The following is a 26,505-nucleotide window of genomic DNA, read 5'->3' as shown; positions in this document are numbered from 1 at the left end:
ATAACATGCTGTCAGAAGACACGCTCTGTTGATACCCAATGTACAATTAGAACTCGCTAACAAAAAAAAAATAGTGTAATATCTTAGAAATTTCCAATGAAAATTATTATAATTATTGAATAACAATTATTTTCATTAAAAGAAATTAGACAAAAAAAATTCTAAAAAGAATGTCAAATCGTTTCCTTTTTAAATTCAGTTTATCTATAGTTTTTTTTTGTTACATTTTTTATTGCTTAAGATAAGAAATATAGAATAACAAAATAAAATCTAAAAAAACAATCTATATTAATATTATAGAATTAAAAGAACAATTTAAAAGCTTAAAATATAGATAAAAATAAATTATTTATAACAAATATCTAATTTTGTATAAAAATGTTGAAGGAGAACAAAAAATGATAAATATTTTACTTAAAGATTCGAAAAATGGAAATTTTAGGTATGTGGAGCACATTATGATGAAGTAAATTAACTTAAAGTGAAATTTAGAGTACGAGTAATAAAAATACTCGATGGAAGTCATATGTATGTATAAATGCGAGTAGAATAGAAATTGCATTTATAGTAGTGATCCTCTTTTTTTTTTGAAAAATAATCTTCAAAATGAAAAGGGAAAAAATAGTATAAATATCTCCTTTTCATTTCACCTTTCGATTTCTCGACTCTCCTTTCTTTTCATTCGTTCTCTTCCGCACTATGGTTACAGTCCTAAAAAGTCTTTGCTCGTTTTCATTGAAAGTGGCACACACTATATGCTAGATGGTTAACCGGAGATATACTCAATGATATGATCATATATGAATCTTAAGGTGATTTCTGATTTTCTAATGTTCGCTAGACACTTTAGAAAAAAAATAGTTTTGGTGTCAAGAAATTTTATATTGGTTTCAAATATCTCATAACGATCACAAAAAGTTGTCTATTTCATTTAAGATTAATTGAATTTATTTGACATTATGAGCAAAAAAACGATTTTTAAAAAAATTTTAAGCAACAAAAGAAATGGTATTAATGGCATTAATGGTCCAAGTTTGGAAGCCAACATTTATTGTGATGACGAACAAAAGTCGTGGAAATTTTTAAAGACATGAAATAATTCAATGATCGAAGTAAATTATACTTTTGATTTAAACAATTCAAATCCGTTTTCTATATTAAAATGTTTCTATCTTCGTACAAAAGTACGTGAATATAAACTTTTACGTAATTTATAAAAATCTTACTCACCTGAACATTTTCTGCAGGTGCATCATCAAAACTTGACTCTCCGATTGATATGAATTCCCAAATTGGCGCAAGTATGTTGATTTGCGTTCCTTCACCAAATAATTCTTTCTCGAACTGATAAATTATGATAACTTTGTCCAAAGAAAAGAGTTCAATAAAAGTTACGTTTCCTGTACAATTATTCTGTTTTAAAGCCGGTTTAATGTCACTAAGTCTCAAGAAATTTCCTTTAATTTGTAGCTTACAATTCGTGCTCGATATTTTAGAATAGTTAACTTGTATATTCTTCTCCATTGTATTGCTCTTCACAATAGATAAAGCCTTTTTCATTACTTCCTCGTCAAATTCATCATATTTCGGGATAGAATTGTACATGTGTGTTAATGTATCTGATCTTACTTTTTCTTCCCAGAAATTACTATTTATGAATATTGCTCTTAATCTTTCAAACCAATCTTGTTTCTCCTCGAAATCTGTGTTCCAGACTCTTTCTTCAAATAGAGGCATGTTTTCGTCTATAAATTCTACAGTGGCAAATACGTCTGATAATGTAGTCATGTTTGAGAATGGCGAATCAAACAATAAACTTTTACGTTTCTTATTAGAAAGTAGTACTTCAGTACACTTTACATGATCTACAACGTTATTTAAATTTGTATCTTCACTTAATTCTCTCGATCCATAAAGGTTTAAAATCTTGATAATTTCTTCAGGTCTATTAAATAATTCATTGTCATTGCACGAGATGATTCCATTTTCAGTTTGAATATTTAAAATTGCCAAAGTAAAGAAAATATTAATGAATAGTTCCATTTTTCTATCGTTGTGGCACGTTTGTGACAATACTCCGTAACTACCAGGTGCAAAAAAAGTAAATAACGAACATTTGCTTCTGTGTATCTTATTGTTGGACTGATAGGAATTTAAAAATATGTCCTTCACTCTTATGTCATTGATCGCCAGTCCAGGAGTATCATTAAATACGGACTTGAAGTAAACTTTTATTTTGTCAAATATAGATTGGAGTGCGCATTTGTGTTCATCAAGTGGAATAACATTTAATGGAATAAACAGAATCGGTGAATATTGCAATGAAATATTCGAAGACATCAGAAATAGGTGATCGAGAACATAATCATTCTCTATTTCTCCTTTACTAGTGAGGATAACAGAGGTATTTTCGGCAGAGTGAATAATCTTCTTGGCGATATAGTTTGCTAATATTTTATTTTCCCTATATCTATGATAAGCGAAGATGTAAGTAGAAGTCTCTTTGTTGTAGTAGAGCAAATTTAGAATGTTCAAAATTTCACTCATCAATGGATAAGGAATACGAACTTTATTTCCTTCAATTTGAACCGAATTATTGCGACTCAAATATTTAGCCATTCTGACGGCATCGTTTATATTGTCCGATATAACAATAATCAACTTTTCATATTTTGGCTTTAAAAACGAATTGATTTCTTCCAAGTGTTCGTAAATCACACATAATTCATTCAAAGTTACAAAATTAGAATAACCTGCTTCTATCAACCATTCTTCATTCTATACAAAAACATGTAATATTCCTCTTATGTATCAAGTAAATTAAAAGTGAAAAAGTACAAAAAAAATTAACTAATAGTTAACTAATATTAACTCTAAAAAAACAGACATCTATTTAAACCTTTCCAGATAGCAAAATGCCTGGCTTATGGCCAGCCCAGAGCTAGCAAGTGTTGCCAGCAAGTTTCCTAATTTGAAACCGGAGTTGGTCCGATAAAGTCCGAAATTAATCAGTTAATTTTAACTATAGTAAATCCGGAATTAGTCCGAAACAGTCAAAAGTTAGTCCGGACAATTGAGTGAATGTTAATAAAAAAAATAATTATACAAGTTACACATATTAATTATTATTACTTTATGGTACATTCAACATATTTTCTCGATTTACCTATCGCAATTTTATTTACATTAACCCTTTAACGCCCAAATGTGCTGTTTTCCGACTTGAATTTTAACTTCGTACAACTATTAAAAGAAAGCTAAAAAAAATTTCAAAAGTACCATTTTCTACTATTTTTGGGGTCGCTCTTTCGAATGGCGTTGTCAAAATTTCCAAAAAAAATGAAATTAACCCCTTCTTTTAATGAAATTTTTCAAAAAATGCAAGATTTTTGGATGAAATTGTTTTTTATTGCAATTTTCATTGATATATCGGTATCTACATATCGTCTAAGGTACAAAAACCGTATTCCCGATAGCTGTACTTTAAAAATATGAAGTAGTTTTTTTTTTCATTTTTTATTAAAAAATGGCGCCCGAATGCTAAATTTTTTTTTTATTACACATACAAATTTTTTTTTCTAAATTTGCTTAAATTCGCTTGAAATTTGTTACACCAGGGGTTTTTAGGGTCGCTGATTACGAATATGATGTTAGTTTAAAAAAAATCCAAAATGGCGGATCCAAAATGGCGACCAATAAAATAAAATTCATTCAGATTGGCTTAAAAATTGGTACTCGGGGGTTTTTGGGGTCGCTGATTACGAATATGATGTTAGTTTTTAAAAATCCAAAATGGCGGATCCAAAATGGCGACCGAAAAAATAAACAAGTTGATCATTTCATGATCATTTAGCTTCCTCAATACAATATATACCTATTGTATAAGTTTTCATTTTAGAATAATTATTTAAAAGTGTTAAGATACACGTGCTAGTGTATCGATATACTATCAAGCGTACGCCGCTGTATGCGGTCGATAAACCTCAAACAAAGTTTAATGATGAAAAAAGGTCCCCACTTTAAAATTCAATAAGTAATTAAACTAAGTTTTATGAAAGTAATGTTACAAATTTGACATTATTATTAATTGAGTATAAGTAAATTCCAAAATTGACCCAAATAACAATTTTCAAGCCAATCCGGATGATTTTTATTTTTTTTTGTCCGACATATTAGATCCGCCATTTTGGATTTTTAAAAACTAACATCATATTCGTAATCAGCGACCCCAAAAACCCCCGAGTACCAATTTTTAAGCCAATCTGAATGATTTTTATTTTATTGGTCGCCATTTTGGATCCGCCATTTTGGATTTTTTAAAAACTAACATCATATTCGTAATCAGCGACCCTGAAAACCCTCGAGTAACAAGTTTCAGGTGAATTTGGTAAAATTTTAAAAAATCGTCCGCCATATTGAATCCGCCATTTTTAATTTTTCAAAACTAACATCAGATTCGTAATCAGCGACCCCATAAACCCCCGAGTAACAAATTTCAAGCGAATTTAAGCAAATTTAGAAAAAAAAATTTGTATGTGTAATAAAAAAAGGAATTTAGCGTTCGGGCGCCATTTTTTAATAAAAAATGAAAAAAAACTACTGCATATTTTTAAAGTACAGTTATCGGGAATACGGTTTTTGTACCTTAGACGATATGTTGATACCGATATATCAATAAAAATTGCAATAAAAAAAAATTTCATCCAAAAATCTTGCATTTTTTGAAAAATTTCATTAAAAGAGGGGGTTCGAAAGAGCGACCCCGAAAATAGTAGGAAATGGTACTTTTGAAATTTTTTAGCTTTCTTTTAATAGTTGTACGAAGTTAAAATTCAAGTCGGAAAACAGCACATTTGGGCGTTAAAGGGTTAACTTAAAATTTCTAACGCTTGGGGATTGGAACCTACACCTATCTATATAACATTATATCGCACCGAAATCGAATACAGTAACCAGAAGTAATTAAATTCTTTTTTACAAGTTTCTTTAAATTTGTTGAAAATAATATTTTTTTTAAGTAATTTTAATTAAAAATTTTGAAAATAATTGAATTATACAAAGAATTTTTTCAATTTTTTAAAATAATCTTGTCTGCTCATAACAATAATAAATTGAAAATTTGATTAATTCCATTTTTTAAAAATGTATTGATACTAATTGAATTTCTGCAAAGAATTTTACTATTTATAAAAAGTAATTGATATTTTGAAGGGAATTGCAAAAAATTTTTAAACATAATTAAATTTTTACGAAGAATTTTATAACTTTTGAAAATAATTGAATTATTTTTTAGAATTTTATGGAAATTTATGAGAATAATTGAATTTTTACGAAGAATTTTATAACTTTTGAAAATAATTGAATTGTTTTTTAGAATTTTATGGAAATTTATGAGAATAATTGAATTCTTGTGAAGAATTTTCTTACAGTTTCTAGAAATAATTGAAATCTTTCGACTAATTTTAATATAATTGTTAAAAATAAAAATTACATTTTTCAAGGAATTTGATGAAAATTGTATTAAAAATAATTGAAATTCTGCAATAAGTTTTAGTATTTATAAAAATAATTGAATATCTATATTGCGAAGAAATTTTTAAAAATAAAATTATAATTACCGTGACAAACTTACCTTGATTATTTTCGAAAAATATAAATAAAATTCTTTAAAAGAATTCAATAATTTTTAATAGAATGTAAAGAAATTTCAATTATTTCTTTATAAAAATTTAATTATCTTGAAACAATAGAATTAAAAATTTCAAAAATCTTATTTTTCAGAATTTTTAAAAAAAACTTTGCGAAAATATTCAATTTTATTAAAAAAATTTCAGTATGTAGCTTCTTTTAAATTAACGAATGAAAATTTTAATTTTTAATCTTCGCACTAAAAAACATGAATACATTAGAATGTCTTTATAATTTTTACAGGTTTTCCAGGTTGTGTAGCAACCATGTTACAAGGGGGGTCTCGTTTTCAAATACAATGCCTCATATATCAATTGCAAGCTTACAATTGAAAACAATTCAACAAAAACTTTTAAAATTTTAATACGATTGAAAACAATTTTCGATAAAAAAATTATTTTTTCGTACTTTGTTTACTAAAAGTATATGTTTTAAACTTTTATATGAAAAAAAATTTATAAAAAAACGATTTTGAAAAAAAATTTATAAAAAAACGATTTTGAAAAAAAAAGTTTTTGTGGACGAAGCGTGCCGGGCGGGCAGGATACCTTTGCTATCTAGGTTATATCAAAGTAGATGTTGAATTATTTTATATATTTAGTTTTTAAATTAACTCACCAAATTAGAACTGCTACTCAAATCGTTGGACAAATTAGAGCATTGCACTTGTACCGCGATGAAAAATAAAAGAAATAATTCTTCTCGAAACTTCATGTTGGATACGATTAGCAGAAATTATTTTTCTTTTTTTCTAGCACAGCACTTCTATTTAGAAAAATATGAAACAATTTTGCGACGCAACAGCTCTTTTATTCTGTTTCTTATCTAATTTAATAACCACGAAGTCGGTTTTTCACGATTTACATTTTCATTTTCATATTTACAATATTTTTATAATGAATTACTACCCTAGAGGATCGTATAGAATTATATGAGGCGTAAAAAAGAGTTCGAGAATTAGAAAATTAAACTTTCTTAAAATAATGTAACTTCGAAAAAGTTACTAAAATTTATTAATATTCTATAAGAAATAGAAAAGATAATCCCATAGAGATTACAAGTAAACATAAATATCCAAATATGGAAAAAATTTCATCAATTTAAGTAAAAATTTACTTCTAAGACAATTCGTCGGTTTTTCAGGTATTGAAATAAATGATTAAAAACCATTAAATTGTATTGTAAGAATATATCATTTATTAAGTAAAATAATTACAAGCTAATACATTTTAACAATTTTTAAAATTAGAAACAGAGAACCTTATTTCCAACAAGTTAAACTTTTCTTACTACAAATTGAAATGCTTTGTATTGCATTCCATTTGATATATGCCATTTCCGACTAATTCCACATTCACTTTATCTACGTATTTAGCTAGTAGTTTAAAATCTCTTTTGCCCAAATTTTCCAAAAGGCGAATAGTCCACGTTGCGTAAGGGCTTAAAAAAAAGTCAAACCTCTTATGTTCAGTAAATTGTTTTTTCTTATAGGTAAAGGATTTAATTTGAAAATTATAAACATCAGACTGAAACAATTGCATACTTTTATTACATCTATAATAAGAGTCTCCATTGTGAATCAGTTCGACAGAAAATAATGACAAATCTTTTATCAGTTCCTCATTTAAAGTTGCATTGGATGAAGTGAACAAAATATTTATATCTCGAAATTTCACAGCATTCTTAGCGTCAATACTATGTCTGCGAATAGTTTTACAGTTTTGCCCTCAAGAATTTTCTGAATTTCGGTGGAGTGTGTGCTGTTATTCCAGGTGTAAAATGAATAAAGATTTGCCCAATAGCTATTCTCGTAAAATGGTACATAAATTTTATTGATATTAGCATCTCTTAAAAATTTCCAAATTGGTTTATAAATATTAACAATGAGATTCGCCCTTTCCAGTGGGTCAACAATACTTTCAACTTTCATTCTTCCAATACTTGGAAAAAGTAACTGATTACGTATAAGAGAAAATTTTTTGTTTTCGTCTATTATATCGTTTGCGTAAATAATACGCGTCAATTGTATTACACGATTTTCAAGTTTCTCATCACGAATGTCATCAATTTGATATGGAATTTTGGCTCGATCGGATATTAATTGCGCACCAGTAATTTTATAATTCATTTCTTTCATGAGTGTATGAAGACGAATTGTTGTTTCCATTGCTTTTTTGAATTTTGTTATAACTCTTTCATCGACGTTGAATTTTCTAGTCCACTCCTCGAAATCCTTTGAAGCATCCAATAAGAACGCATCCATACGCCATTTTTCATAATCAAGATACGGAATTGATAATTTACGAAATTTCTTAGACTGATTAATTACTTTCATATGAATTTCTTCTGCGAAAGGCTCTAATTTTTCATACATTTCTATTTTATATTTTTTTAAATTCTTTATCTCTTCTAGACTGTTGTTAATATTATCTATCAATTCATCTGCTTTAGGTTTAATTTCCCGAACTTTGTTTATTACTTTTTCTACAATACTAACTAGATCAAAATAATTATTTTCATAATTTTTAGGTTTGAATGTTTCTCTACCTTCTTCATTCTCGTTAATTTCTCGTAAGTGCTGATAACTGCGGTTCATCGAAGTAATCACTGCTTTGTATTTTGAACCATCTGTAGGCTCTGATTTAAAAGTGTTAACATCCTTACTTAATGAAGCGCCAACTATCGCACAAACTGGATTTATGAATGATAGTGCTAGAGAAACAAATTTAAAGAAATCTAGTATTGCTAACAATACTGCTTGACTTTTAAGTTCGCCTATCAACCCTAACAATCTGTTATTTTCTATTTTATTTACTTCTATTATTTTATCAATTCCTTTGACTAATTCTTGAATTCTGGTTGTGATATTATTTATTCTCCTAAACAAATAATTTTGATTTGAAAGTAATGCATTTAAGTTTTTAATTTCTTCGTCGAATTCAGCAGTGTACCTCTCATTAATAATATCCATGTCAAATAATATCTTTGTATCGTTTAATTTCTCACTATCCTGAATGCACGCCACCGCAAGGGTTTTTATTATCAGAAGGGCATCAGGGTAAACTTTATTTTCTAGTTTTTGGATTTTTCTAGAAACCATCGTGTCCAAACTCAACAGTACTTTTGTATGAAGAATTTCATTCTTACTCTGCAATTGATATAAAAGATGTTCACGAAATTTATTATTCCACATCTTAAGCAAATTCAACATTATTGTTTTATTTGTTTTTGCTGAATAGTGCTTTTCAAATTCTGTCAATTCATCAATGAAAATAAAAGTATTATATTTATGTGGAATGAATTTAATACTGTTTAAGTCGTAGTACAGTTGATCGTAAGTACTGCAAATACATTTCAATATTTCTTTGACAATAAATCTTCTATATTCACTAAAAGAATCACCAAAATTTTCGAGTCTGATATATTTCGACATTCCCACAAAAATTTGTGATCTCTTGAAACATTGTTTATTGTAAACTTGAAAGTTTAGTGAAGTATCTATTTTATCTACCGCATCATTATCTATTAACAGTTGTACATCAACTTTGGAATAGTTAGATGAAGAATTCAATTCATTTCTGACATGAATACCTTCTGCAACTCCTTGACCAGCTTCAACAAAGCATGATATTCCATTGGAAATATTTTTCCTAACTTTAGAAAATGATAATTGAACTTCATCAATTTTATCAACAATACTTGATAATCGTAAATCTTTTCGGTTAATAACTTTTTTGCTAAGTGCAAAATATGTTCTTCTTGAATCTTCAGGCAGATCATAAGAATTGATAGATGTACTATCTGTACCTATCGTTCTGTTTAAAATAATTTCTGTGATTGGTGCAAATATGTAGATGCTCATGCCTTCACCATTTAGCACTAAATCTTTATCAATGATAATTTTGTCCAAAGAAAAGAGTTCAACAAATGTTACGTTTCCAGGACAGATATGCTTTCTTAAAGCAATTCCTATGTCACTTAATCTTAGGAAATTCCCTTTAACTTGTAACTTGTAATTCATGCTCGATATTGGAGAACAATTAACATTTATATTCATCTTCAATGTGATGTTCTTCACTGTAAAAAGAGCATTCTTCATTGAATTCTCGTCGTTTTCATTAATTTTTGGTATTCCATAGTATAGTTCCTCTAACTCACTTGATTTTCTAGTTGCATTCCAGAAGTTAACATTTTTGAACATTGCCAATAATCTTTGAAACCAATCTATTTTCTGTTTGAAATAATTTTTGGCAAAGGATTCAAAAGATTCGAATAATTGTTTATCAGGAAGGAATTTTAGAAAACAGAGTTGTAGAATAATTTCCAAGTTTTCATTGTTGTTACACATATAACTGACTTCGTTTTCTAAATCAGACATTTGTTTCACTAAAAAGTCTAGGGTGTCAAACACGTCTGATAATGTAGTTATTTTTGAGAAAGGAGAATCTGTTAGTAAGCTTTTACTTTTCAGCTTAAACATTTGTAGTCGCATACAGTTTACATCCTCTTCTGTGCTATTTAAATTAAAAAAATTGTTCAATTTAATCCTTGAGTAACCCAATAATAAATGTAATACTTTTTCAGGACTATTAAATAATTCACCATTTTTACACAAGAATGTTTCTGATTTTGGTTGTGAATTCAAATTTACTAAATTATTGTAAATACTTTTTACTAGATAGTTATAACTTTCTTTAACATTATTATCAACATCATTGTAATGATAATAATAATAGTAATAATCATCATTATTTTCATCATTTTTATTATCATCATCCAAGTAGTTTTTTATTTTTTCAAGTATAAATTTAATTGAGCATGTGTGTTCATTAAGTGGAATATCAGGTAATGGAATTAACAGAATCTGTGGATATTCCATCAAAATAGTTGAAGACACTTGGAATAAGCGATGGAGAGTTTCATTCTCGAATTCTCCTTTAATTGTAAGAATGACAGAACTAAGTTCTGCCGCGTTAATAATCTTCTGGGCAAGATAGTTTCCTAATATTTCATTTCCCATATTTCTAGGATAAGCGAAGATGAAAGTAGAAGTCTCGTTATCGTAGTAGAGCAAATTCAGTATTTTTCGTACGTCATTCAGTAATAGATAAGGAATAAAAAGTTTGTTTTTCTCAATTGGGACCCGATTATTGTGACTCAAATATTTAGCCATTGTGACTGCGTCTTTTACATCATCTGCTATAACTAATATCAACTTTTCATATTTTGGTTTTAAAAGAGAGTTGATTGCTTTCAAGTGTTCGTAAATCACACATAAATTATTCGTAGTTAATATTTTTGAAGAATTTGTCTCTTGAAACGAGACTTCGATCTACAAAGAACATGTAACATTTTCTTAAATATAATGAAAAATCAAGATAGAAGAAGAAGCATATTCTTACAATATTCCATATGGAATTCTTCAATAGGGTAGGAAAGGAGGATAAAACTTATTTTTCCAATAAAATAGGGATTGTGGAAGGTGTTCTGATGTACTATTACTAACTTTAGGGATGAAGGCACCTAATTACTATATTTAAGTAGTTGTTTAACTGTTTTATATATTTAGTTTTAACTTACTTCTGAAATCAAACAAGGGTTGTTGCTTATATACTTGGATATATTAAAACACTGCACCTGCACTGCGATGAAAAATAGAAGAAATAATTCTTCTCGAATTTTCATGTTGGATACGATTAACAGAAATAATTTTCTTTTCTTTAATATTACACTTCTACGCAGCAAAGAATGAAACCATTGTTCGATGAAACTGTCTTTTTATGTTGTCTCTTATCAAATTTAATAACCACGTAGTCGGTTTTTGCGCGATGGAGTATTGTACAAAAAAAGTATAAATATTATTTTTTTAAATTTTAACAAAATTTTAAATTCTCTATTATGTGTTTTATCTTTCTTGAAATGTAACAACATTCAGAGGCTGAGGCGTTTTGGTATTTTACATATTTATTTCATATTTTATTGTAATCCTCGATGCCAATTGGAACATGCGGAAACTTGTTTATTTTTAAAAAATTTTCTCCTAGATTATAGTGTCGATTGCTTCTATAAATTGGTGAGAATATTTTCTTTTTGTACTGAATTGGAAAAAGCTGATTACAAGTAGGAGTCGTTTTGTTGCGATATCATCGAGAGAATCGCGGTGTGTATAATATAGTGAAAGGCGAGAGGTACATTGAGCACAACACGATTCTTCTGCTCCGCTCCTGTTTACTTACGTTATTCGATTATAATTCAACATTGTCGTTAATTTTCCTCACGAATCATCTAGCAGGTGGCGTAACAATTCACTATAATTACAATGAGAAGATTTTATACACGAAAAACAGCGAGAGTCGCATCATTAATTAATCTCTATTCTAATCTTCTTGATAAAAAGTTTAACATACTATGTCTCATATATTCTTTTAAAAAAACAATGTAAACAATGTAAACATTTCTTTGCAAAAAAAAATTTTTTAACATTTTCCTTGTTTTGGAATATCTTTTTGTTACCTTCACAATTTTCTCCGCTTGCTTCTGCTTCTTGATTCTTTAAAGTGACTCTTTGGGTGCCTAAGGCTTCATAAAATTTCGCCAATAATTTTGATATTTGTGACGCATTCTGAAGAAAGGAAGAAGCTAATCACTTAATATAGAAATTGTGTCGCTGTAGAATTTATATATTTTTGATTGTAAATGATGAGAATAGCAAACAAGGCAGAAAACTGAGGAGGTTAATAATACTAATTACAGTATGTATACCAGGAACTAATTTTATTTTCACACACGATGATTTCGACCAACGATCGAAAGTTAACCGTGATGGGGCTTTTCGATGAGAAAGTGATAAGTTCATTTGCATAGAATGTTGAGGAAGCGATCGGCTTCAACGGGAACAAAAACACAATGTCATCCTTCGATCGTATTTGACATCTTCACTTTCATCTGTTCTGTTCTGTTCTGTTCTTATTATTCTTTTATGTAACAAATATAATATCTTTATCATTAATTAGTTATCTTTATCATTAAATTTATTTCTTAGGCCTTCGTTTTGTGTTTATTTTTAATTTATTTACTGGCAATAATTCTGAACTTTGGTATATTTTTGGTAAAAACACTGAAAACATTGAATTTTGATGAATAGTTGGAATTAATTGCAGAATTTTTTATGCACAAAATGAAGTAAGAATAACTTTTATAAATAATCGTGAAATTGCGGGGAGAAAAAAAGTTTTTCTGCATGAGTCGATATGATCATTATCATCATCATCATCATGGTTTATTAGCCGAGGCTTTATGACAATGTTATAAAAGGATGCTCGTTAATTCTCTTGACACATTTATTTTTCATATATACCGCAGCTAATTTCTACGTCGACTATATTAACGTGTTATTATAAAGTTACTGGAGTTATAAAACTATTATTCTTACCAGAAAAATGTAAAAATAATTATTCTTCATGTACGTACCCAGAAGCTTCATATCCTTAGTATTAGGCCAAGTCAATTGATTTTTATATAATTATTCGGATAAATTTCTAAATTTCACTTAAAAATCGTGTCAACCCTCTAAAAATTGAAAACTGAAGCTACCTCTTCATTAATAAAAATTAATTTCATTGTAGAAGGAAAAAACAATGATCATGGGTCGTTTTCGTCACTTATTATTTCAATTTGTCCCTTTCTACGTTTATCGCATCATTTCAATTATAAGAATCGGATTTATAACAATGACCTGAAAAATCTCACTTCCTACGCGATTACAGCAATTCTCGACTGAATCCTTGATTTACAGTATACTTTTGTTATACTATTACAAAATCTTAAAATTACTTAGCACTACTGAGTGTAGAGGGATCATTATGTATTTATATGTAAATATTGTGTTTTACAAAACAAGAGCAATTTTCTAGTTTGGGAAATAGTCTGTGATAGAGTAGGAGAAGAGAGAGAGGAAGAAACAAGAGCTGATCTGAAATTACAAATTCCGTACACGCCTCGTAGGCAGTGGACCTTAAGCTTTTATGTATACCTCTTACTATTGTTTTCTGAACGTCTAAACGATTATACTAGGCTTACTTCACCTTATGCAATATTTTAACTTGTATACTCGCATTCATTTTAACTTACACAAAGATTCATGCGTCGCTGAGCAACGAAACTCGAACGCAAGAGAAGTGGAGAGTTTAATATTCCTATAAAAGTATACCCACTGTATATACTCTTAGTCTTATTTGGTAATCACTCCATATACACACATTCATCATTGTCCTATATAGATAGTACTTTAAGATTTACTGTCAATTTAGAAAATGCTTAATGCTCTTTCTTCTTTCTATCCCAACTGATCTTCGCACTTTTGGTCATGTATCGTTAGTTTAATTAAAATCACGTTCATACTAATTTCTACTATGATACATTCCTCTTTGATCAATTTTATTATTCTTATTCCATCGAACCCTTTATTGGCGAATTATTTGACATAAGTTCTATACCCCATACAGCACCGAAACTATCCTAAAAATTTATATCAAAGATCTACTTTACAAGGGTACATTCCTCAAATTTCAATTCAATTATGCATTTATAAAAAATTTATAATAAAATTATTTATAAGAATTCAATTATTAATTCATAAGGGTAGAGGGCCATCTTTAATTATTTTAGATACATATATAAACGATGACACTGATTAATTCAATGTTATAAAATTTCTACAAGGAATTCAATGTTTACTTCATTATTTGATGATGCATCACAAAGAGTTACGCCTTCTTCAATGCTTATTGGCAAATATACCGTTTTGTTGTCATTACTTAACGGCATGACTTTTTAATGATTGCGTCCTTTCATTTCTATCAATCTATAAATACATGTTTAAACACTTTTATTGTATATATTGATAAACATAGAAAATGTAGTTATGGAAAATATAAAAATTTTTTTTTTTTTTAAATTCGAAAAATCTTAAATAATACCTACGAAAAAAATAATTCTTTTTGTGAAAGTATAGTTATAGCATATATCCTATTCACTATACTGAAGTAATAATTTCTTTTCCGTTTTCGAAAATAATTTAATTTACGCTTTTTACTTTTTTTCCAGGTATCTAAATTCATGCACCAGCGGATCATGTTATCTGATTAAAATACAATGGCGTGGAAATTAATTTCTTTAACCGTTGCTCTTGTACTTGGTGAGTTCAACATTTATGTTCATTTTTAATTTTTTAAATTTTTCATGTATTCAAAAATAAGCAAAATATCAAACGATTTTTAATTTCAAATTTTATAAATATAAATACATGATGCTTTTTCAGGAAAGATAAGAAGTAAATTTTTTAATTTTTGGAGCAAAATTTAAAAAATTTTATAAAAATTAAAAAAAAAAAAATTGGGTTTTAATCAAGATAAATAAACTTAACCTATCATTCGTTTGCTTCTTGGGGTAGAGGGTGTTTGCTTCTAGAGAGGGTGTCAAATTTATATAAAAAAAAACGACATTTAAACATTAATGTTATAAAGTAAGCAAAATAATTATATATATAATCCCCCCCTCCTGGGGTGATATAAATAAATAAAATAATTATAAATTATAAACGAAAAAAAATCTAAATCTCAAATGAATTATATCAACGAATCACGATTTCTATAATACAATTCAAAGAAATATCGAATTACATTCAATCGTGTTTGTAATAATATAATTATTTCAAAAGTTACGGAAAATTCTCTTCAATATATTGCAGATACATAATTCTTATTAGATAATTGATTAAAAATAATACGCTTCGTGGAATAAGTTGGAAATTATTTCTTAATAACTAGAGAAGAAATTCTTCCTTAATTTATTGAAAAAGAAAAGAGAGAAAACAATGCTTTTATAGAAAATCACGAAATTGATTATATGATTTAATTATTCTTCTTTCTCTCTCTCTCTCTCTTACTCTTTCCTCTTTTTTTTCTTTCTTTACTAAAGCATCGAGATAAAATTGTGGGTTCACGTTTCCGTCATGTTTGAGTGATTTCCTTCATTATATAAATGAACAATGTATAAAGAATATATAAAATATTAGATAGAAAGGTGTGATGTGAGCTCGAAGAAATTTCGCATAGGATGTAAGTTTAAAACAATTATAGCTTTGTCCTTTCTTGTATAACTAATTGTGTTCTATTCGTCGTAATTCTTTTTATAAGTAAAAATGCTACTTTGAGGAATGCCTCTTGAGAAAATTCAAGGCTTTGTCATTAACTTTCCTTCAACTTGAAGTATAAACCAATGTGTTTCATTATTACAGTGTATAGGAACAATTTAAACTTTTCTCTTTTATGTAACGATGAGACTTCAATTTTTTATTCGATTTGTATTTTTTAATTTTTCATTTGATCTGTATTTTTAATTTTTTTTATTTGATTTGTATTTTTTAATTTTTCATTTGATCGGTATTTTTAATTTTTTTATTTGATTTGTAATTTTAATTTTTCATTTGATCTGTATTTCATCTGCTTTTCTAATTTTTCACTTTATTCGTATGTCCCTTCAAATCTGATTTTTTTGATTGGATCAGTTCACGTGGAATTGCTCAATTAGGGAGGATTCTCCCTAATAGAGCAATTCCACGTGAACTGATCCAATAAAAAAAATGTGAACCATTGTCCCTTAAAATCTATTTTTTTTTTATTGGATCAGTTCACGTGGAATTGCTCAATTAAGAAGGATTCTACCTAATTGAGCAATTCCACGTGAACTGATCAAATAAAAAAAAATTTAAAATTTGATTTTTAATGTTTTTTATAGAATTAAATTTTAATTTATAAAAAACGGTATAATTAAAAAAAGAAAATAGGTTGAAAAATCGAAGAACGCAGAAGAATTACAGACAATTTTCCCATATATACTTTTGAGAAAAATTAATACTTGAAATCAGTATATATAGAAAAAGAATAGTATAATTATTGCTAATCATAAATATATAAATAAGGTTTTGTGTGGGAAATAGAAGTCATTTTATAACGGGAGACACGCCCTGGGCGTCAACGATATAAACATAACAATGTCTGACTTTGTCTTTGTTAATAAGCATCGTTCGCGTATAATGCGAGACAATAGTGCAAAAAGAAATGAGAGTCTTAAGGTTATTTATTTGTGTTTCTAAACCAAACGCAGTTAATGTATGACATTTTTTTTAAACATAGACTGCAAGAGTTGAATTTTTTCCCAGAAAAATATATATTTTGATTATAAAAAATTCCAACTTTTTAAAAATTTCTTTCAAGCTTGTTTAAATATTGAATAAATAAATAGAAATAAACTTTCCGTGAAAAAGAACATTTACTCTTTAAATTAATTTACGTTCACAGATTTCTTGAAAGTATCAAATTTTACTTTTAGGTTATACATTCATGATCGTATTAGTTTAAAAAATAAATTTTTCTATTTTCTTATAAAAAGAAAAATAATCTTTATTGAATATTTAAAATGTAATAAAGAATCGAACGTAATCGATTTAAATTGAAAATTAACCCACTTTATGCATTTTCACTTTAAACGTTACGAACATAACCTACAAGTTTCTACTTCTTAGACCCTTTTTTTCGTGCCATGGTACTTTGAAGAAATGATGACACTAAAAAAAATGAAAAATAATCTTATTTTTAGCATTGACATTATTATTTCGTCAGAATAATGTCCTTGGATTATTCATTAAAATTAAAAAAAAAATTAATATGCGAAAGTTTACAACATTTCTATTTTCGACTATATGTAATATTATACGTGTCCCCAAGAAAAAGACCTTCGTGACAGTTGCATAAATATTTATTCGCCAAGGAATAAATGTGTGCACGCAAAAAAAGTGAATTTCTTTTTTATGCTTTTAACACAAAATAATGACTGTTATTAATTTCGATGATAATTTCCGTAGATCCGTATAAAATATCCGGATATTACTTCATAAACGTGCGCGAGATTTATAGCACACATGACTCTATATATTTTTTATATTTATAAAAAGTTTATGTATTTAAGTATCATTTAACGAAATATATGAAACAAAAAAAGTCGGTCGGATATATATATAGAAAAAAATTTATAAATCAGAAAACTTAACAGTCAAGAATAACGTAAAAAATTTATTATTTCTTACCTCCAATATATTTTTATATATTGCATAAATATATTATATTTTTAATATAGAAAAAAAATTTAAAAAAAAAAATTCTTAAAAAATTGACAAATTTTTCGATTTTTTAACAAAATTTTCTATTTTGATTTTTAAACTTATTCAGTTTATATATATTATATCCTTAAGTCTACATTCGCAGAGAAAATTTACACTAAACATTATAATTATATTTTCAGTCAAAAAAAAAAATCACGAGTAAATCGTGTTCTAATTTACGTATATATACACATAAACACCTGTTTCGATATAAATTTCAGGTGGTTGTACATTTTACGCTCCGAATAGCGTAGAAATCAGCAAATATTTTGCCCGCGCGCGAGAGTCCGTGAAAGGTTTAGATGTACATATATATGTGTGTACAACATGGTTTCAAAGAGACAACCTCTCCACTGTTATAAAATGACCGCGATTTTCGCGATTTTTCACACACGTGCTACAAAAGTTGAGAGCACACGTGAACCATTGGCACGTGTACGACATGATTTTTTTTCCTTTCTAAATAGCTGCGAGTTCCCTGAACTACATGTGTACTTATTATAGTACACTATATATGCATATTTGCATCAGGTAGTAATAATAAGTAAATATTAAATTTAAATTTGAAAAAAAATATGTTGAGCTACATTGCGAATTTTAACAATGCTATATTTTCATCCCTAAGAATCGAAAAAAATAATATTCAATTGCTGAGCGTCGACGCTAACTTTAATTCAGGGACATGAAAACATTTTTTAATTCATTTGTTGAAAGTATATACCCATTTATTTTATATAAGAATTAGGGGGGGGGGTGTCCTTTTTAAAAGGAAAAAATGTTTTTTAATTTTCAAAAAAGGGTCAAAATATTTTGAATTTTTAAAAAATTACGATTCGAAGAAGAAAGAAACAGAAAAAATTGTTTCGAAAACAATAATATATTCAGCATTCTTTATACTCTCGTGACAAAAACAGTAAGACAAGTCATTATATATATAACTACACCAATAGAGAACGCTTTGAGAGGAAAAATACTTTCCAATGCTTCAATATAGAGATAATCGGCGTTCAGCCGCATTATCAAGATCGACATTTTCTGTGACATACATCAAAATCTAGTAACATTTAAAGTACCCTACATTTTATTGATATCCTCTTTTTTCATTGAATTTCTCTTGATAATTTTGCATACGCTTAGGAAAAATTATTTAAATTATTTTAAATGATTTAAAGCAAACAAAACCTATTTCTAAGATTAAAACCAGATTCAGTTAGCTTTAGGACTTAAAGTTATACTCTCAAAAGGTTATAATTTATGAATAATTATTCAAATGCAAAAAGTGGTCGAAAAGTAGGATTTATTTTTTAAAGAGATCTTAAATCCAAAATGATTAAAGAGTAGCCTATTTTTTTTTAAACTATGGGTTAAATCACATAACTTATTAGAATGACTTAAAATCTTGTTATATTTAAAAGTATCAAATTTCAACGAATTGATACCAAAAATGTGGATCAAATAAAAGATTGATCCAAATTTTTAGCTTCATTTTGATCCACTATTAGTATCAATTTGATACTTTAAAGAAAATCATGAAAGGAAATTAAAAGAATCTTAATTGCTTATTTTTTAAAAATTTTAAGTTCTTATAATAATTACAACCATATATACTAATAAATGTTAATTATATCAGTTTCAGAAAGTGCTACACAGATTTACACATCAGAAAAGCCTTCAGAAAGTGTAGAATCGGAAAAGCCTTCAACAACAGTCAACAATGAGTTAATAACGCAAACGGTTTATGGATTTTTGGACTTTACGACAACTATTGGCAATACGGTGATGGTGTTTAGTCCGCAGAGCGCCCCTGCAGGTTAGTCAATACATATATAATAAGTCTTGTCTATATAAATAAATAATATACATTGGTTCACAACTACTTTAAGAAAACAACAAAAGTATGTCTGTAAAATTTCATTATAGTATAGTTTACTTTTCATTCACACATTCTCTTTACTATTTACGATTCTTGTGCCTGTGAGAGCAGAAAGAAAGAATAATAAAAGTTAATGTGTGTGTTCGTTAAACCAGACATTTTCGTGTCTATTCTTCAAAATTAGTTAACAATTGCAATTTATTCCGTAAGAAATTTATACTTTTTCGGAGCACCTCACGAATTTAAATGAAACTTTGTAGTATTGTATTTATCGGCATAAAATTTCAGAAAATCGACTTTTTCAATCAAAACAATCGTTTATTTATAAAATTGACTTAATGTAAATTTATAAAATTAATTATAAGACACAAAAAAAATGTTACTAAACATCTCAATTTGTTGCAATTAAAAATTTATATATTACGTTTTTGAAAAGACAAGTAAAACCTCATAAGTTTAATTTTCCCGCTCCACGAGTTAAGTTTCTTAAAATTTCCGCTAGGGTTCGAAAGGCAGTATCACTGGCTAAAGTAGATAAATTTTTATTTCAGTTTTAAATAAAGAAATATTTATTGAATACTTTGGGAGTTTTTGCAATTTTATTTAAATGACCCAGGGTCAATTGTTTAGTGAGAATTGAAAAATTTGTGAAAAAAATAATTATTAATTTGAGTCGATGTGAAATTGACGTTTCTCGCAAGCGGCTTAATGAAGCCTACGTTTAATATATAAGGACAACTCGACTGGTTCATTGACAGGTGGTCTGATGTTACTCAGGAACTTCCGTTTAGTCGGAAAAGATCTGCGATCTTTGACTAATAAAACAACACTGCATATACTGTGTATATGTAGTATAAATTGAATATATAATATATATTCGGTCATAATATATGACGATAAAATTATCCGAGGGCAGCGCCCTCCCAAACATAGTGAGAACAACTGTAGTAACGACTTCGACCACTTTTTTTACCCTCAAAAGTATTTTTCAATTTTTTATCCCATTTCTTTTTTATTTTCCACAAGTGGGTTTGTTCTATAAGAAATTGACACTTTTTCGGAGTGTGAACCAATGTCCCTTAAAATTTAATTTTTTTATTGGATCAGTTCACGTGGAATTGCTCAATTAGGGAGAAATTTTCCCTAATTGAGCAATTCCACGTGAACTGATCCAATCAAAATAATTAGATTGGGACATTGGTTCACATTTTTTTGAATGGATCAGTTCACGTGGAATTGCTTAATTAGGGAGGATTCTCCCTCAATTGAGTAATTCCGTGTGAACTGATCCAATCAAAAAAATTAAATTTTAAGAGACGTTGTTTTATTCAAATTGACATAATTTCTAGAAAAATTAGTCGTTTTTAATTTTTTTATAGTAAATTTTAAAGCATTTTTTGTGTACTTTTTAATTCCAATACTGTTTAATTCTTGCTTAGAATGCTTAGAATTAAAAAGTGTTAGGTTACGTTCGTAATTTTTGAAGTGAAAAAACAAAAAGAGTATTTCGACTATTAATACAAATTTCCATGCTCATATTTGTTTAAATAATAAGTTTATATTTTGAGTACGGAACCCTAAATTAAGGCTTAAATTTCAAAATATTCTTAATTTAAATTGATTAGGTAGGGTGCTCCGAAAAAGAAAAATTTCTTACAAAATAGCACACAGCTTTCTTAAAAGTACTAAAATTTTATATCTATTTTATTGATACCAAAAAAAAACTTTTATTTAAATTGTTACCAAAGTGGATCAAATTGATACCAAAATTTGGTTCAATATTCAATTAATAATTTTTGATCCACATGTTTAGTAACAATTCGTTACATTTTGATATTTTCTAGTTATCAGTGCACTAATTTCTGTAATAACAGTAACAATAGTAATAAATAATAATAAAAATAATATTGATAATAATAATAATATTCAATTAAAGAGAAAAATGCTTGCCGAAATAAAAAAAATGAATGACAGTGCCTTATATAATAAACACGAATAAAATAAAATTAAAAAAAAAAGTTTCGTACAATAATTTTGATGTAATTTTCGATTTCGTACATAAATATAGAGTGCCATTAAGAAAGTTGTTAAACAAATATACACTTGAGAGTGAATAAATAATCGCCCAGTCATGGTATACACCTCTGAAGATGGTAAAAGAAACGGTTTTAAAATTGTTGCTGTTGACTTGCACTCGAGACTCTTTTAAGAAGAAGAAAAAGAAGAAAAGAAAAAATGTTATGTTGCTAGTAAACGTCGACGTCGAAGGTTACACGGGGGGAGTATACACTATAAAATGTCATGAGCGCCCATATACATCGATATTGCTATAAACTCTATAGATACGTGCGAAATCAGAAAATTTCTCACAAGAAAATATCAATAACAATTATGGCAAATATTATTTATTATTAAAATTATACTATAAAGAATAATGGATATGCTTCATTTCTTATATATTAGCTTCTTGTCCGCCACGAGGTCCGTTATTTATATTAATGCATTAATTTTATTTATTTGTTCTTTTAATCATTATTCAAGGTGTAATTATTATTATTTATTGAATGTAAAGCGCTTGAACTCGCGTTGTATAATTTTGCATCAGGGGACCTTGCGTGTAGTTATTATATTGTGTCAAAAAAAATTCGTGTTGTAACAATTACAAAACTATACAAATATGTACCTCAATTATTATCGAACCACATATAGCAAGGCATTATTATTTTTCTTTTGTAATTTCTTTCGTACGGTATATTTTGATTGTTTATCGATAAAATCGATATTTATCGTCTTTTTATCGATTAACTTTGCCTTTTTATTTATTTTTTTTTTGTCTTTTTGGCCGTTTTATCGAATATTCGGCTATTTTATCGCCATTCCGGAAATTCGCTTATCGATAAACGATTTCTATCGCTTTTTTTATCAATATTCGGTAATTTCACTTCTTTATCTCTATAATCTATAATTTCTCTTTTTCAACGTTAATCATTTTTATTTTATTAAAAATATCGATTACATTATCGATAAATAATCTAGATATTTTTTTTTTATTATTATTTATATCGCTTTTTTTATCTAAATAACCGACATTTCACGATTTAAATCTTTTAATAGCCGACATTCTTTTTTCTATAAAAAATTAATAATTATCGAATTAATAATTAATAATATCGATAGTATCTTTAATATTAATAGTATATCATTAATATGGATAGTATTGAGAATATTTATAGTATCAATAATATCGATAGTATTAAGAATATTAATAGTATCTTCAATATTAATAGTATCATTAAAATGGATATTATTAATAATATCGATAATATCTTTAATATTAATAGTGTCATTAATATAGATAGTATTAGTAATATGAATAGTATCTTTAATATTATGTAATAGTATCATTAATATAGATAGTATTAATAATGTCGATACTATTAATAATGTCGATAGTATTAAGAATATTTATAGTATCAGTAATATAGATAGTATCAGTAATATCGATAGTATCAGTAATATCAATAGTATCAGTAATATCGATAGTATCAATAAATTTCTACAAAATTGAAATCTAATTTCTCGAAGTGATTTATAGAGCGCACAGTGATAATTTTGTTCGCTTTTTTTCTCCTTCTGTTTTATAGAAAATAATTGTCAAATTCTATAAATGGTATTTAGATTATTAAAGGCGGACAAGAGTAGAAATTCTCGGCACGCATCAAAAATAAGTGTCTATATATATATATATATATATATATATATATATATATATATATATATATATATATATATGTGTATAGAAATATATATAATGAAAGTGAAGTAAACGGGTTTTCCATTCTTGGCGTGGATCATTACGATTCAATTCACTTTCGTCAATGATGGATATACACACCTTCTATTCTATACATATATATAATGATAATAATATTTCGATCGTCAAAAATTATATATATATATATATATATATATATATATATATATATATATATATATATATATATATATATATATATATATATATATAGTTATAAGTTTAATGTTAGGACTATTATAGAAATAAATGAGTCAAGGCTCGCACGATTGATTGAAAAAAAAATCTGCGTTACACACTGGACGCCTAACAATGAATTTTTTTTTCTTTCATTCAGGTTGAGTCAGTATTTTATTAAAATGAGTGATAGGGACAAATATTATAATGCATTCCACTGATAGTTTTTTTTATCTATCAGGCCTTTTATTTTCATTATTATAACGTCCAAAATTTACATTTTTGACGTTATAATAATGAAAATAAAAGGTCAATCGGACCAGAAAAGGTGTTGAGATGTTTTTTTGTCGATGATCGATTTGTTTTTAATTAAGACTTTCATATTAGTCGCATAAAAAACTATTTAGTTTTTATTCATTATTTTTATTAAGTATTTATAATAATTTCAATATATTAAAAATTTAAATTATTAATTAAAAATTTCATAAATGAAACTGAGAATAAAAAATCGAAAATAAAGACAAGAAAAATAGGAGAATATCATCCAAAGAAAGGAAATAGGAAGCAAAGAATTTTGAGGTTATGTTTGTGTCATTCTTAACTTAAATAATAGTTTCTGTGTTTAATTTTAAATTACATTCAGTTTTTAGAATTATTTAAAAATATACCTAATGAAGACTTGAATCTCGAAGATTCTTATTAAAAGTAGATCCGTTTTCTATATTTTTATTCCAAAAATTACAAACCTAACCTCAAATTTTTTTCTTAGGTACCTTTCTTCAGTGCTTTGATGTTTAAGAAACATTTCATTAAACAATAAATGACAATTGTTTAATTTTCCCTTTTTCGATATAGTTGAATAAAAAAATAGTTAAGAAGTAAAATATGTAATAATTTATGAAGACAAAATAATTTTTTAAAAAATTTTTTAAAAAATTTAAAAAAAAAATGTTTTAAATTAATGAAATTAATATAAAGAAACCTTAACCATAAGATTATTTTTTTCTATGAACGAAAATTAATAGTTTCTTCTATATTTTATTCATTTTTAAAATACGTATTTTGCATGATTAATAAAGAATTTTATCTTTATTATTATTTTTGTCTTTTAATTACATATATACCTAACTTATTTATTTCGAAATAATATTTTTTTCATGAATTTCACATTTTTCGTCGATTCTAGAAATTACGTGTTTAAATCATTGAACCTACATAACATATATATTCTCATAGGGAAAAAATAGAATTTTAACCAATAAATGCATAAAGAGTATAATATCAGAATGTATCTACAAGTTTTGCAATATTTGTTATTTCGTATATGCATATAATATTTAGAAGAAGAAAAAATTATGAAGTTTTATACATATTGAAATTTATAATTTTAGTTTTGTTCTACACTTTTACATATATATAGTTATATTGAAATAAAAAGAAAAAAAAACATTGCAAATGCATTCCGAAGCTATAAGTAAATGTAATGTACGCGTTAGGCACATTTTCGCTCTTGGCTATTTAATGACCGGCTGACCGCACGTTGTTATTCAAATTCCGTACCGCTTACTTCATTCAATCCATAGATCACCATAGATCATGAATAAAACTTATTTTTAAACCTTATTTTCATTAAAATTTTTTTGAATCAAAGAAAAAAAAATCAAATTTTTCCATTTAGAAACAATTTCAAGATCTTGTGAAAAACGGATTTAAAAAATTGCAATTGTTCAGTAAGTGAAGTATCCTATAAATTTGAATTAGTAAAATTTACTAATTTAAATTTTCGTGACTGACTTTTTGCTTTTGAATTAATAAACTTTACTGAAAAATAGTAATTTCTACTAATTTATTAGTAAAATTTACTAATTACTAATCACTAATTACTAATTAAACAATGCAAATTTTACTAAAAAATAGTATAATTTCTACTAATTTACCAGTGTACTACTTACTAATAAAATGAAGCAAATTTTACTAATAAATAGTAACTTTTACTAATTTATTAGTAAAAAAGTAATTTTTACTAATTTTTTGGTAAAATTTACTAATTAAAAAGCAAAAATGTCAGTCACTAATTCAAAGTAGTAAAAAAAATTTTACTGATTCAAATTTAGTGTTCATGATATTCTATATGATTATAATTTACATAAATATAATATTTTATAATTATAATTAATATTATTATTAATTTTCTGTTAATAAAGAAGGCGAAAAGGAAAAATCCAATGATCTACCTGAAGTTACGCCAATCACGACAAAGCCAACGGAACCGCAGAAAAAGAATCCCGATATTCAACCAAGCAAAACGCACAAAAGTGAAAATTCACAATCAGAGACAAAGAAAAATTTGGCTAAAGAAACAAAAATAATTGTTAATTCACTTGTACAGCCAAATTCTGCCATTAAAGCTGAAGTTCAACCCTCCAAAAATGATGTAAGTGTTAAAAAAAAAAAAAAAATTTTTTATAAAAAAAAATAATTTTTTTATAAAAATAATAATATTTTTAATTAAAATTTATCGTATTTTAAATTAATTATTTATTTAAGGAGTCGGTACATCGATATTTTTATAATTATACCAATAAAATAATTTAAATGTTTTTTAAATTATTTTATTATTTAAATTATTTAAAAATATTTTATTATTTTAATTATTTTAAATTATTTTATTATTTAAATTATTTTAAAATATTTTATTATTTTAATTATTTTAAATATGAGGAATTTAATTTG

At 26.7% G+C, this 26,505-nt stretch overlaps 3 protein-coding genes across 4 annotated transcripts in view; 1 reads left to right on the top strand and 2 right to left on the bottom strand.

Moving 5' to 3' along the window:
• The window catches only part of LOC122509574, a 30,502-nt gene extending 24,037 nt beyond the window's left edge, over nt 1–6,465 (bottom strand). The window contains exons 1-2 of the mRNA XM_043623742.1: nt 6,307–6,465; nt 1,231–2,778 (exon numbers count right to left, since the gene is read on the bottom strand). Of these exons, the coding sequence (XP_043479677.1) occupies nt 1,231–2,778; nt 6,307–6,402 (1,644 nt within the window). The 5' untranslated portion in view covers nt 6,403–6,465. The remainder of the gene's footprint in view (nt 1–1,230; nt 2,779–6,306) is intronic.
• Nucleotides 1–26,505, top strand: part of LOC122509576 — a 61,371-nt gene that overhangs the window by 20,371 nt on the left and 14,495 nt on the right. Inside the window, exons 1-4 of one of the 2 annotated variants that reach the window (XM_043623745.1) lie at nt 11,634–11,761; nt 14,794–14,884; nt 19,539–19,718; nt 25,977–26,206. In XM_043623745.1, the coding sequence (XP_043479680.1) occupies nt 14,842–14,884; nt 19,539–19,718; nt 25,977–26,206 (453 nt within the window). In that variant the 5' untranslated portion in view covers nt 11,634–11,761; nt 14,794–14,841. Of the gene's footprint in view, nt 1–11,633; nt 11,762–14,793; nt 14,885–19,538; nt 19,719–25,976; nt 26,207–26,505 lie in introns of those variants that run through there. The other variant, XM_043623744.1, reaches the window with a different exon arrangement.
• Nucleotides 6,872–11,503, bottom strand: LOC122509575. Its single transcript, XM_043623743.1, has 2 exons — nt 11,269–11,503; nt 6,872–11,020 (listed from the first exon to the last, which is right to left on the bottom strand). Exons 1-2 carry the CDS (start codon nt 11,371–11,373, stop codon nt 7,361–7,363), a joined length of 3,765 nt encoding a protein of 1,254 aa, XP_043479678.1. The 5' UTR covers nt 11,374–11,503; the 3' UTR covers nt 6,872–7,360.

Source organism: Leptopilina heterotoma, unplaced genomic scaffold (assembly GCF_015476425.1).
Source record: "Leptopilina heterotoma isolate Lh14 unplaced genomic scaffold, ASM1547642v1 Lhet_61, whole genome shotgun sequence".
NCBI classification, from domain to species: Eukaryota; Metazoa; Arthropoda; class Insecta; order Hymenoptera; family Figitidae; genus Leptopilina; species Leptopilina heterotoma.
This window is presented reverse-complemented; position numbering and strand designations above follow the sequence as displayed.

Bases quoted from the DNA above. Each gene is read 5' to 3' on its own strand.
- LOC122509575 (XM_043623743.1), bottom strand. From the start codon at position 11,373: ATGAAAATTCGAGAAGAATTATTTCTTCTATTTTTCATCGCAGTGCAG. The intron at 11,021-11,268 runs GTAAGTTAAAAC...TGTTCTTTGTAG, and splicing joins ACCCTTGTTTGATTTCAGAA to ATCGAAGTCTCGTTTCAAGA.